Here is a 14,400-nt window from a genome sequence, read left to right as displayed (position 1 = left end):
ACACTGTAGTGATGCACAATGCAATATATTAAGCCACAGATCCTGGTATGAGGCAGTGGGTTTGATTTCCTCAGTGATTACCCACTATAAAATTCACCCTAATCATTTGTTCTGTAAATATATATATATATATTTACACATTCCTGGAAGGGGGCGGGGGTGTTAGAGGAAAGGAAAGGTAAAAAAATTTATTTTCTTTTAAAAAGATGATTGGGGGCCAGTAGATGGTGTGAAGTTAAGGCAGCTGGATCCTACATGGCTGACTGCATGGTACAAGTCCCAGACCCTGAAGTTTGAAAAATATGCCAGGTGTATATGCATGCATGCCCAAAATCCCCAGAAGAGAAAAAAGAAGGAACTGAAGTGTGTCCATCCTCCCTGGGGATGCTTTCTCACTTTCCCTCTCTGCCTCTGTCTCTGGGTAGTGCGTATGTCCCATAGTAAAATAAAATAAAATACTGGGTCATCGAGAAAGTCATGTTGTATTTTTGTATAGAAAAATATGTCATGACTTTCCTGACAATCAAATAAAATAAGACTGTATGCAGATTGTCTTTTCATACAAATGCCAACCTGTTTTAATACATGGTACCTGCTAATTTCATTATTATACAGTAATTTGGGCCACAATACCTAGTCATAGCAAAGAATTGTGATGTTCATAGATAAAGCTAAAGAAATTAATGAAGTTACATGTTTTTTCACTTTTGTCTACTTAATATTTACAGTTAAATTTGCAACAACCTCAAATATAAGCATCACACATAATCTGCAAAGGGATAATTCTTTTATTTTAGGATTTTTTTTTTTTTTTTTTGGTCATAGGTTGCATATGCTTGCCAGAGAGAGACAGTGACACGGACAGTGAGAAATCATTCCCCCAGGGAGATGGCCATGCCATAACCCCTTCTCCTCTATTCTCCTCCTGGGATGTTAGGTATGCATGCATACACATCTGGTATGACTTTCAAACTTCCAGGTCTGGAATTCAAATCGTGGTCAGCCATGTGGGAGTCCAGTGCCTTAACCATGCCACCTGCTGGCCCAAGGGGTAATTTCTTGATAAGCAATGATGTATGTTAACAAATAACAAAATGTTTATTTGAATATATGTATATACATATATTAAACATAGTGGTTAAATAAGCAAGTTTTATGATACTCACTGTATTTTAGGCTGTTTTTTAACACTTTCATAATAAAACAAAAAGTTGATTTCATGAACGCCTTCTTCATCTGGCCCACGTAACCACATTGGTAGCTGGACTGAAGCTCCAGGTAGGAGAACAGTGTCAGGAAGGGGAACAGGAATCACCTCTGGCTGACTTGCTATGCCAATGCCAAAGTCTACAGAAGAAGCTGATGATATGAGTGCTGTACACACAGAGGTAGGATCTGTCACAACAGTCTTGTAAGCACTACAGTTCTCAGAAGCTGAGGGACTTAGTGGTGTTAGAACAGCAGTGTTACCACCAAAAGTAAAGAACTCTGGACGTTTACAAACAACCTTCAATCCAGTGAGAGGACATTTGCTGACATTGACAAATTCTACATATGCTTTTCGGATTTCTCCACAGAGGAGCCCTGTAGGAAAATGTATAAAGAACACCTGCATTGGAGGGAAAAAACATTATTATACTGTCTGTTAAAAATTCTGAACCATCAATGAATAACATGTTAAGATGATATAACTCTTTACTACAAGTTTACAAGTATTTCACTGATTTTCTTTGATATCTCCTTAGGTATGTGGAAATTAACAACCCCATTTTACAAAACACAAGACAAGACCAATACTATCTGCTACTGAGTACTAGATATTAGAGTTATGGATTAATGGTAAAACATCAATAACAAAAGGGATAACATATCAAAACTTTCACACCCTTGTAGATTATGTACAAAAAAAGTTATAAATAATTAACATAGCTGTATGAGTCAAGTAATTATCAGTCTTGTGGCCCTTATTATAGTCAATTTAAACAGTAGTTCAAATATGCATTTTTACATCAAGGTGAAAAGATATCCTATGAGTCTTAAAGTGGAAGAACAAACAGTCCTATGATTCCATATCCATAATTTCAAAATCTAAAAACCTCCAAATAATATCAGACTTTTAATTTACATGAAGGCAAAATGTGACCTAACTATGGAAGTTTTTAATAGACTTTCCCATTTAATGTGTATTCATATAGTTTGTTCAAGAAATGTGTTTGATTACTAGCTGTTGTCACAAACAAACAGGGGTTAGAGAATACTTTACATACACACTTCAAAAAAAATGTTAAGCAAAAATGAATTTCAACACACATCTGGCCTCAGGATTTCAGATAATGAATTGTGGGCCTGTACTAACAAGGTGGAAATTTGGGCTACTGAAATCATACAGTAAGCTATTTATAGTTAAAAGATCCATTAAGTATAGGCCAGGGGGTTACTTACCATAGTGGCTAAGCTAGCTGGATCCCACATGGCAAACAGTGCATTTCATGGCCAAACTTAGTAACTTGAAAAACATGCCAGACACGTGTGGGTGTGTGTCCAAAATAATGAGAGAAGAATGGAGGAGAGGGATTGCAGTGTGATTATCTCCCTTGGGAGGTGATTTCTTTCTCTCTCTTGCTAACTAGTGAGTGCATGCACCCAATAAGGCAATCCACCCCCCCCCAAATACCAACCTAATCACAATTTCTATTAAGTATACATAACACATATGTGTGTTTAGTAATGTTAACACACAGCAGTATCCATGACTCTTTAGTTTTTATCTTCTCTCAATGAGCTTCAGTAACTTTCTTCCTCATATTCTTGTGTTGATAAATACATATTATAAGAGATTATTCCTTCAGACACTTAAGTTGCCAGCTCATGGATGTGGTTTAATGCATGAAAGGCAATATAAAACTTGTAGTAAAAAACTCATACCACCTCTCATAGAAAATGCCTCTGCCCTAAACCTACCTTTCCCAAAATGGTGACTAGATGTACATTTGTATGTTTTAAATTAAGGTAAAATGTTTAGGGCATGAATGAATTTTTTCCCCCCCAGAGGGTATGCATGCTCACTAGAAAGAGAGATGGCAGGGTGGGAGGGAGAGGAAAAGGGAAAAAGCACTCTCATGGGTAATGGTCATACCACAATCTCTTCTCCATCTCTCCCTCCTTTTGGGATTTTGAGCATGTATGCACACATATAATGTATTTCCCAAGCCACGAGGTCTAGGACTCAAACCACACAGTTAGCCATGTGGGAAACAGTTGCCCCAAATACCATGCCTTGGGCTGGTCCTGAATCAATTTTTTTGCTTTTACTTTATACGTTATCAATATTTTAATCAACCAAATACCAGTTGTTATTATATAGAACATAGGGTCCTCTGCTGTAATATACTCTCATTTTTTTCAAAGTTGCAAGAGGGCACATGTGCTTACCAGAGACAAAAAAAAGGGTATGAGGGGAAAAAGCATTACACAATGAGGCAAGGTTGTACTATAATCCCTTCTTCTCCATCTCCCTCCTGTCAGGACTTGGGCACATATACGCACATGACTGGTGTGTTTTTCAAGCTACTGTGGTTGGAATTCAAACTGTGTTTGGCCATGTGGGTTTTGGCTTCCCTTAACTACCAAGCTATGAGGCTGGCCCTAAAATATCCTATTCTTTAAGAAAAATTACTTTTATTTTTTTTTTTTTTTTTTTTTTTAGGAAAGATATTTGGCATGTGTGTTCAGAGACAGAGAGACAGAAAGTGAGAAATCACCCCCTCCCCCCAGGGAGGGATGACCACACTACAATCCCTTCTCCTCTGTTCTCCTCTTGGGATTTTGGGTGAAAATGCATGTACACATGCCCAGCGTGTCAACCGGGTCCAGGTCTGGAACCATGGTGGGAGTCCACTGACGTAACCATTATGCCATCTGCTGATCCCAACATCTACAACATTTCTTTTAAGCTACAGTAAGCAAGAAGCAAAGTTAAATATAGAATCAGATATATAAAAAAACAAGATGAATGTAAACTTAAGGACTGTTGAGTTCAACAGAATTAAAAATCAAATACATCATTTGATTCAACTTCTCTCATTTTGTAAGTGAAGAAACAGATAATTTGGGATGAGGCTTGGATAGCCTAAAAGTAAAGCTCTATCTATAATATGTTATCTGAGAAGCACTGCTTTGCAAAACCACTTGTACATTTAAAAACTTTAATAACTGAAGAACATTTAAATTATATGGTTTAATGAAAATACAAGCGATTGCAGTATTGCCACACTTCACTGGGGCTTTCTCCCTCTCTCTCTTAACTTTGTCCCTCTCTGGCAAGTACCCCATACCCTCTGACTTTAAAAAAAGATAAAGTAACAGTATGGAATTGACAGAAAGAAATGAAGAAATATTATCACACAAAATAGCTAGCATCCAAAACAGCAGAGCTACTTCCAGAGTATTAGTATAATGGAAAGACGGCAAAATAAAGTTGCCTATATTCTATTAATGGTATTGGGACTAGAAATAAATTTGATCCTTAACCCTTGACATTTGGAAGACATTTCTTGAATTTAAAAAAGCCTGTAAATATTTAAGAATTATTTGTTTTTATTTTTATTTATTATTATTATTTAACTTGCTGTGGTCATCAGAGAGAGACAGATGGAGAGAGAGAAAGAGGTAAAGTGAGAAAGCAAGCCACCAGGTCAGGGACTTGAACATGGTCTGCCATGTGGGAGTCTGGCACCCTAACTACCACACCACCTGCTGGCCCTCAAAATCTGCAAACTAAAAAATAAAACTATACAAGGTTTGACTAGGGAAATCCCTGTAAACAAAAAATTTAGAAGCCACAAAGTAAAAGACTATCAGATAGAACTAATATAAGTCAAAAACCTCAACATGGTGAAAAATATCAGTTCAAAGTTAAAATATGTATATAATATGTATCAGCCAGAAACTGGCACTCAAGTCAGTCTAAAAGTCTCATTTGCCCAACTGAATACTTAAATGGAACAAAATTAGTCAAGTGTCAAACCTGGACAAATACCTGAAGCTCAACAATACCTTTTCCTCAATACACACACCACCTAGCACCAATTTCATGAGTATGTTACCTTCCCACAGGTCTAGAATTAACACCCATAAAACCATCCAATGAAAAATAAGAGAAGCAGAAGACCATTAAAGAGACAGTAACAGATAGTGATAGGGACATGTAGAGGGCAAAAAGCATATGAACAAAAAATATATGAAGACTGATCAATCTTAACAGTTAGAAGATAAATGGAAATAAAAAAATGATTTTTAAAAATGATAATATCCAATATGGCACAGATGTAAAGCAATGGGTACTTTCACTCTGAAGTGCTAATTACTACAGGTTTGATGATGGTAATTTTGCAATATATTGTAAAATTTAAAAGTTTTATATCTTTCACCAATAATCTTATTTTTAAAATCTATTCCAATTTAGAACATGGATAAAATACATACATAATGATGCTTGTTGCAGAATTGTCTTTAATGGGGACCAGCAGATGGCATAATGGTTATGTTGCTGGACTCCCATGTTGTCAACCACAGTTGAAGTCGTGGCCCTGGCAGCCTGAAACTTACGCCATGTGCGTGTGTGCCCAAAGTCCCAAGAGGAGAACGGAGGAGAAGGGATTGCGGCATGGCCATCTCCTTGGGGGGGGGGTGATTTCTCACTTTCTGTCTCCTTATGTCTACAGTGAACAAACATGCTATTTGGCAAAATCTCTCTCAAATGAAAAAAAAAAAGGCTTTAAAGATGAAAAGTAAGAACTATTGATAAAAGTGTGAAAATGTATTATGGGTATATCAAAATAATGGAATATTATTTAAAACTGTTTGAAAAGATTTTGTGCTAAATGGAGACAAAGACCAAGCTATATTGCTAACAAAAACAAGTCACAAAATAAAATGTGTAGTATGATTCCATTTATAATTATTAAAACTATATGTAAGTACACAATGAAAGTTCTAAACAACAGACACCAACCTGGTATGGCTGGCACCTTTTGGAGGTAGTTTGATATGTTTATAATTCCTCTAACTGGGAAAACTTGAGAAAACTGAAGGAAGGTTGTTCTTCCCAAAATTCATACCATTGGTCTGCCTCTTAGGTACACCTCTGATCCAAGCTGGATTATATTTCTGGGACTAGGATCATATCAAAAACAGCTTTCTGACAGCTTACAAACATTTGCTGCTGAATTCCTTGGATCTGCTAAGTCCTTCCCTTTTTTGAGACTTCTTGTGCTATAATATTTTACTTCCTATGTGATATTCCAAAGTCTTTCAATTAAATAATACATTTCCTCTTTCTCTTGTTACACCTGGCATCAATTTCTATCTTTTATGACTAAGACCTTTAACTTGTATGGTATCAAAACTCATAGGGTAGAGTTGGATAAGAAGAGGATAAAAAAAAAAAATTAGAAGATAATGAAAGGACTATTGCTCTTTATTAATATACTTCCATACTGTTGAATATTTTCACAAACTACTAAAAAAGTCACTGATTTGAATAATAGCCAAAGGATTGATGGAAGTATTTTCCCAATTTCCATTAATATTTTAAGGGTCTATATTATTATTTATAACTTGGCTATCATTAATGCCAATTTGTAAAATCCCTAAATGGATCCAATTAATGCTAGCTTAGTGATAACAGTATGCTTCAATATAATATCCACAACCTCAAAGTCTAAAATTAATTTACTCAAAATATCACCTGGCCATGTTGATAAATTATTAAGCCCATGAAACTTTAAAAAGTGAAATACCTCCAATAGTGGCATTTCTTCAGTGATTATGGGATCTAACCGACGATCAGGACCGTACTTAATAGATGCTTTCTCTTCTTTTGTGTTGTTAAGTCGAGGACCTTGAATTTCTAAATCCTGTCTCCCTCGAACTGACATACTCAAGGAATGTTTTCCTGAAATAAAAAATAATCAATGCCCTAAAATAATTTGGTATGTTAACTGACATCAATTCAACTTGTATATATAAATACTGTTTCAGATCATTTCTAGAAAATTCTAGACTTTTAAAATTAATATGGTTAATCAAAGAATTAAGTACAATGTAATTCCATGTTTAACCACATCTATGGTATGCTGCTTAATTTTTCACTGTGCTTCAGATTGGCTTATTTTGCAAAAGGGCTATACTTCACTAATAGGAAGTCCTCTGAAACCTATATTTAACCATAATGCTTACTGTTCACAAAGACCTAAGAGAACAACTGTCTTGGGCCCAAGATTTTGATTCAGGCATGGAAAGAGATATTTATTTTCAAAGGAAAAAAATTTCAAAATAATAAGCAGATTAACTTCATATGTTCACTCATATTCAAATATGCACAATAAAATGAATTGTTTCTGGATTAAAATTAACTACATATTTTCAAAAGACTATATAAAGAAAATTAAATACAGTGTATGTAGTTTTCTCAAAATTAAACTTATTTAATATTCATGTGCGATTTTTTTCTCCCAAAGGCGTCCACATTATGCATGTATGTATAAAGAAAAATAGGGTATGACTGTCTTTCCTGCAGGAATACCCAGAGCCGTTGTAGTGCTGAAGATCATTGGCATGGTCCCAGGCCAGACATGTAATACAGCATTTTTCCATGCCTCACTTGACTCAAATCCCTATTACCATTTTATATAATAAACTAAACAAAAACACGAAAACCTGGAATTGTTTTAATAGTTAATTCAGGGTCTTTTCCCACTAATGTCATACAATAACATACAAATTGTGATATTAATGCATATATTTGGTACCTTAAATGAAGTAACTAGCTGCATCATATTGACAAGTGCAACTTTATGGTACTAGACTAAGATCCTAGTTATATACAGGAGGAAAAGAAAGGAGCTACGAAAAGTTCTTTTTGTTTGTTTGTTCTAAAGATTTTTGGCAGAGGGTGCATGCACTTGCTAGAGAGAGAGAGAGACAGTGAGAGGGACAGTGAGAAATCACCTCCCAGGGGGGTGGCCACAGCACAATCCTTTCTTCTCCATTCTTCTCCTGGGATTTTGGGCATGCATGCATGCATGTGCGCCTGGTGTGATTTGCTACAAAAAGTTCTTAACACCCCGCTATATTGGTTTTAAAATGCAATAAATTAGCAGGATTATTTATAAATGAAACTTGTCTAATACCTGTCAAACAAGAGAAACAAATATAGTACTGAGATGTATAATACTATACTCAATTTTGGTGCAAATTTTTTTGTTTATAACTTATAATCCTTATGGATTCATTCTACTACTCTTTCATGTTTTTGCTTTTATTTTCATATTGAATGATCTTGGATAGGCAGGCAAGTAAAAATATTCAACTAAAGGTTAAAAGGACCAACACATTTTCCAAATGTGACTAGAAAATTTCCCTGTATTAATAATCAGTTTTTGTAAATGCTAAGTTCACATTGTCAATGACTATTCAGTTTAATTTGGTATAAAACAAAGGGCTGGAAGTTGGGGGGAAACTCCTTCCCTAGTATCTTGTCAATTTAAATTTAACTCAAACTCATATAACTACGCATAGTATTCAAAATGTAATGTTAGGAGCCAGCAGGTGACATGGAGGTTAAAGTGCTGAATCACACATGGCTGGCTATGCAGTTCAAGTCCTGGACCCAGTGGCTTGAATATTATGCTAGGTACATGTGCATGTATGCCCCAAATCCTGAGAGGAGACTGCAGGAGAAGGGATTATGGGATGGCCATGCCATGATGTGATTTTTCACTCCTCACCCTGCTCCCCTCATCCTGTTCTGTCTCTCTCTGGCCTGTGCACATGCTCTATAGCAAAACTACAACAACAACGACAAAAGTAATGTTAGATCTTGCCAGGTTCCCTGAATTGAGAAAAAAAAATAAAGAAAAAAGAAAATAAACTATGTTAAATACTTACATCTTATAGTTTTACTATGAAATTTATAGAACATACAGTATAGGGCATCAAGATATTAGCTTAACACTAAAACCTTACTTTCTTTATAGGATAGATAATAGAAATTAAGATGCTTTATATCCAAAGATGTGAAAACACTGGCTTTTAATTTGTTCGATGCTTTATAAAAAGGAAATAATTAAAAATATATTAAGATAGTTTTTGTATTGGCAGCAATCAATAATTACAATTTACTAAATTTGAATCAATAATCAAAAAAGATAAATACTTAGAGTATAACTAAGATTATCAAAAGAAACACTTCAGGAAGGAGGATATTTCTGAAGTAATAGCAAGGTTAAAATAATCTAGTCATTCTTACATCTTTCATTTAAGTCATTCTTATATTCTTACACCTGCCTTTATCCAAGATACATATAATCTATTTAGAAAATACTTCAGTTTTGCTCATTTTCTCCTATGGAATAATTTACGATTAGTTTTTCTAATTGTTTAGCAATTACCTGTATGACATCCAGGAAGAGTGCCAATGCCATCTACTGTCATGGAGCCCTGAATAGTGCCAAGGTTATAAACAACTCCCAGAATATGCAGCTCCCCTATGTGATGGGGAAAGAGCTTTAGTCTTGCCTGTGGAGATATTTAAGTCATTCTTAATATGTTTTCATAATATCTTAAAGAGTGCAATACCTACATTCTGTAAAGTTGCAGAAATACAAACTCATGACCTAAACGTTTTAAATAGCAAATGATTTTTCTTAATAAAATGCATCTTCTTGAAAAGAAAAATCTCTAAATTCAGTAAGTATAGGCCCAGGCCCTCGACAATACTTCAAATAAAAAAAAAAAAAATTCTGGTCAACTACATATTACGTGAGCTTACCACCATGACACCAAGAAGATAGCAAACACAGCCCAGCTGTGGTGGTTCAGATGGTGGGATGCCACTGTGCAAGGCTGGAGTTGCACTGGAGGCATATATTCAGTTCTGGGACCAACCTAAGGTAAGCTAGAGTGGCATGCTCCAGTAATCCTAGCTAACTGCAAAGCTGGGACAGGTGGACTGGGCATGACAAGACCCTATCAAAAACACTCTCTCTCTTTCCCCCATTCATTCTCACTAAAACAAAACAAAACAAAACAAAACAAAACAAAAAAAAAACTCAAGCAAAAACTTTTCACCAGACTTTACAGGGAAATTAACAAATTAAAGACTACTGCAAAGTTACTCTTCCCACCAATTTCCTCCTGAGCAATTTCAGTTTCCTAATCTTCCAAATTTTAGTTAAGAAATCTAAAATATAAGACAAACTGGATAAATTTCATTTTTCAGTTTGCTTTTAGATTACATTTTAAAAGGCAAAAGACAGAAAAATGATAGAACAATTACCACTTTTGATTCTTCACTATTAATTAAGAATTCTGAAATAACTTCAGTTCCAATCATTTCAGGTTCACCTGTAACCTGAAAAATAAATTATTTTACAAAATATATATTCTAATTAAGAAAAAATCATATTAACATTCTTACATACCAATACTGGAAATAATAGCACTAATTAAACATATACTAGGTCCTCATTATTTGTTAAGATCTATGCAAAGTGTTTTATTTCCACACCTAAGAGGATCAGCCATGCTGTGGTAGACAACTGATACAAATTTTTTCAGTCTAACCCAATCAAAGAGGATAAGTGATTTATTCAAAGGCGTAGCCACCAAGAGGCTGAAAACCCCATGAGAAAAAGTTTAACTGTTCATAGTCGACAGTGGCCATTAATGGACATTTAATTTAATCTTACAGTAAGTGCAAACTGTACCATTTTTGCTCTTAACAACATCTTTTTCCACATAGGCTTAATTACAGAGAAGGTAACGGTGGTCTAGGCATAATGTAGACAGGTGGACAATAAAAGCAATGGAAGGAGAAAGGAAGGTCTGTTTCTTCCAAATCAATGACACTTGTAAGAGACATCTCTGGTCACATGCCGGATCACTGGCTTATACTGGAAGTAAACCCGATCCTCATACATGCTATCTTACTTTTATTATAAAATTAGTTATTTGAAACAAGAAATAAAAATCATAGAGCCCTAACTTCCAGTTCAGCAGCTCAGTCCACCATCAGAAGTTCATGAAGAAATCTAGAGTTTAATATTTACAGGAAACAGTACCATCGTTTATTTTTAAAAACTTCATTATATACAATAAAATATTTCATTTAAATTTACTTAAAACCACTTAAAATCTAGTATACTGAACAAACTAATAGCCCTTTTTTGGAGTGATAATTTCTTTTTTTTAATTTCATTTTCTTTTATACATTCAATCACATTATTATTTGGCTTTCAAAATGGGTATTTCAACAGGTGAACAGTTCTCCCTAGTACAGTTGATAAAAACTATAAAATATAGCCTTTAAAACTAAGTCTTTTTAAAAAAAGTTTCCAAGTTTAACAGTTTATACTTTTCTAATCTATAATCTCAGCAACCAAAACACATAAGAAAAATTGCACATGATGCTAAAATTAAAAGTCAGAATTGCATCTGGAAAATTTTAATTTTTCAAACTATTCACAAGTATAAATAATCATAAAATGTCTTAATTAATTTACCAGGAAGGCTTAAAATAAGGTAGTCTTAAAAAAATCAAAACATCTCAAGAGGAAGAAAAATAGTTTAAATAAATAATTTAAAGTTTAAGGTTAGTAAAATAAGCATCTTTCAAGATCTCGCTTTTTGGATCAGCATCAAAATATTAAGATATTACCTAGTTCTTAAATAATTTTTACCATATTATTAAAGTCAAATGGTGTAAATACTGGTGAATAAACTAATAAATTAGTGGGTAAAAAAATATGTTTGTCCACTTTATTTCTGTTTTAATTAGTTAGATAACAAAATTTGTTCAGATACTTGTGCTTCAACAATAACTACCTTAGTTATTGTAGCAGTGGCAAACTGCGATGCACTGAGGCAATCCCAAATTGGAAAGTTTTCTGTTCAAGTCCAGAAATCTTCCTGAATATACCTAGCACATGATCCAGGATTGAAAGGCTGATAGAGGATTACAGTATCAAGGCTGTTGGGGATTCTCTCTCTCTCTCTCTCTCTTACTTGCTCATGGAACAAATAAATAAGTAAACAAACTTAAAAAAAAAAGCAAAAAAACTTTTTCTGAGAGATTTTTGCTATAGGGCATGTGTGCTCACCAGAGAGAGAGAGAGAGAGACAGAGAGAAATCTCCTCCCAGGGCTATAGCCATGCCGCAATTCCTTCTCCTGTTGGGATCTTAAGCACGCAAGCACATGCACCCGGCGTGAGTTTAAGCCACTGCGTCTGGGACTCGAACCGCGGTCGACTACATGGGAGTCCAGCAACATAGCCATTATGCCAACTGCTGGTCCCAGAAAAAAAATCTTTCTTAGTTATATAAAAGGATTTACCACAGACATGGATATAAAAGGAAATAATTATGAAGGCTGCTCACAGAAGAGCAAATACAGATATAAGAACTTCAACTTCACTAGTAATCAATCAAATGGAAAATAGAATAGTAAGATAGAATTTTTTATCTCTAAAATCAACAAGATGTTCTGGTAAATAATACCTAATATTGCCAATATGGAATATGCAATTGCATATGCTGCTGATAGGACCTTCTGTGAAACCAACAAGGAAATAAACTACCATCTCCTTAAAACCTTCTAACTTCACATCTAGAGTCTTTCCTACAGAAATCACTGGAAACATAAAAAGCTATTCAAAAAAATTTCAGCACAGAATTACTGTGATAGAAAACAAATGGAAACCTTAAAACAACTACCAATAAAAGAATAGTTTATGAATGATTAATATGATGAAATATTACACGAGTGAAAAATATTAAGAAATTTTTATATCAAATCATCTACAAGATCACAGAATGAAAAAGGCAACATACACAAAATGAGGGAAATCCCAAATAGGAGGGAAAAACATACAAATGGAAATGATTAGAAAAATACATGGTAAAATGATAAAAAAAGGTTAAGTCTAAATATTGGGAAAAGTTTTACTTTTTTTTTTTTTTTTGAGAGGTTTTTGCTATAGGGCGCATGCGCTTGCCAAACAGAGAGAGACAGAGATAGAAAGTGAGAAATCACCCCCCAGAGGGGATGGCCACACCACAATCCATTCTCCATTCTCCTCTCGGGATCTTGGGCACGCACGCACATGCGCCCAGCATGAGTTTTTTAAGCCACCGGGTCCAGGACGTGAACCGCGGTCAACTACGTGGGAGTTCAGCGACATAGCCATTACACTAACTGCTGGTCCCGAAAAGTTTTACTTTTATTCCTTAGGTTTTTCTGCATCTTCTACTTTCAACAATAAGCACATATTATGATTTTTATAACTAAGAAAAATAAACATGAGTTTACATAATTAACTGAACAGGAAAAGTTAGAATGTTTTAATAGCATCTGTTAGACTATAACTGAAACATGATTACAAATACCTTTTAATAACTTACTAGTTCTTTAACTTCATTATCCTTTCCACTGAAATCTTTAGGTTGAAACTTCCAAAGCAATGACAAATCAGTCAACAAAAGTGGAACCTTCAAAGGGTTTCTAAAAGCCACTTCCACGGTAATTGGTTCTATAAAAGAAAGGCATATATTAAGAACTTTAATAAACCTCACTCTATGTATCATTTCTCTAAATATACCATGCCTTCATAGCTGTCCATTTCTTTTTTTAAAAAAGAATTTTTTTTGAACTTTATTCATTTATTATGTTTTAATTTTACCAGAGAGGGACAAAGAGAGAGAGAAAGCCGCCAAGTCTGGGACTCAAACTATGGTTAGTCAAGTGGGAGTCCAGTGCTCTTAACTACACCACCTGCCGGCCCCCATAGCTGTGCATTTCCGCCTAGACTGTCCTTGGAAACTTATTCAGGATTCAGTTTTAAAATGACCTCAAGATTTCTCCAATTTCTCTGTAGTGAAGAACGTGATTCCCTCTTCTACATTCCAGCATCACACTGTATACATCTGCATTAGAGCTCCACTGTTTGGTTTTACAAATGCAGCTGAATAAATTCTGCGATTCTAATTTATCTTTGCATCCCAACCTCCAGTAATGTAGGATATAACGGAACATTATCTTGAATCTGCTAATAAACACAAAAACATAAACAAAATTCAAGTGTATCACCTTCTACAACTGCAAGTGGAAATCTTGAATTATCCGAATAACTGTTCAAACAGTATTGTGTGGGATGGAAATTGGATGGGATTATTCCTTTGTTGACCACAGCTACAACTTGTTCCTCAAGTTCTCTCCACTGCTGGGAGGATTCGGTGTCATACTCTTGATCAAGACTTACATGTGTAGCTGCTTGCTTTTCACCTAAAAACCAAAAAAGTGTCACAATTAAACATTTGTGAACATCTGCCCTCAAAGTATA

At 34.8% G+C, this 14,400-nt stretch overlaps 1 protein-coding gene across 5 annotated transcripts in view; it reads right to left on the bottom strand.

The window, feature by feature from the left end:
- TRAPPC8 (trafficking protein particle complex subunit 8) overlaps positions 1-14,400 on the bottom strand; it is a 105,855-nt gene that overhangs the window by 28,820 nt on the left and 62,635 nt on the right. For all 5 annotated transcript variants that reach the window (XM_006150568.3, XM_006150569.3, XM_006150570.3 and 2 more), the window contains 6 exons: positions 14,148-14,342; positions 13,463-13,590; positions 10,340-10,414; positions 9,453-9,579; positions 6,801-6,955; positions 1,167-1,609 (listed from right to left, as the gene is read on the bottom strand). In XM_006150568.3, coding sequence (XP_006150630.1) covers positions 1,167-1,609; positions 6,801-6,955; positions 9,453-9,579; positions 10,340-10,414; positions 13,463-13,590; positions 14,148-14,342 — 1,123 coding nt within the window. The remainder of the gene's footprint in view (positions 1-1,166; positions 1,610-6,800; positions 6,956-9,452; positions 9,580-10,339; positions 10,415-13,462; positions 13,591-14,147; positions 14,343-14,400) is intronic.

This window comes from Tupaia chinensis, unplaced genomic scaffold, assembly GCF_000334495.1.
Source record: "Tupaia chinensis unplaced genomic scaffold, TupChi_1.0 Scaffold000290_1, whole genome shotgun sequence".
In the NCBI taxonomy this organism is placed as follows: Eukaryota; Metazoa; Chordata; class Mammalia; order Scandentia; family Tupaiidae; genus Tupaia; species Tupaia belangeri.
This window is presented reverse-complemented; position numbering and strand designations above follow the sequence as displayed.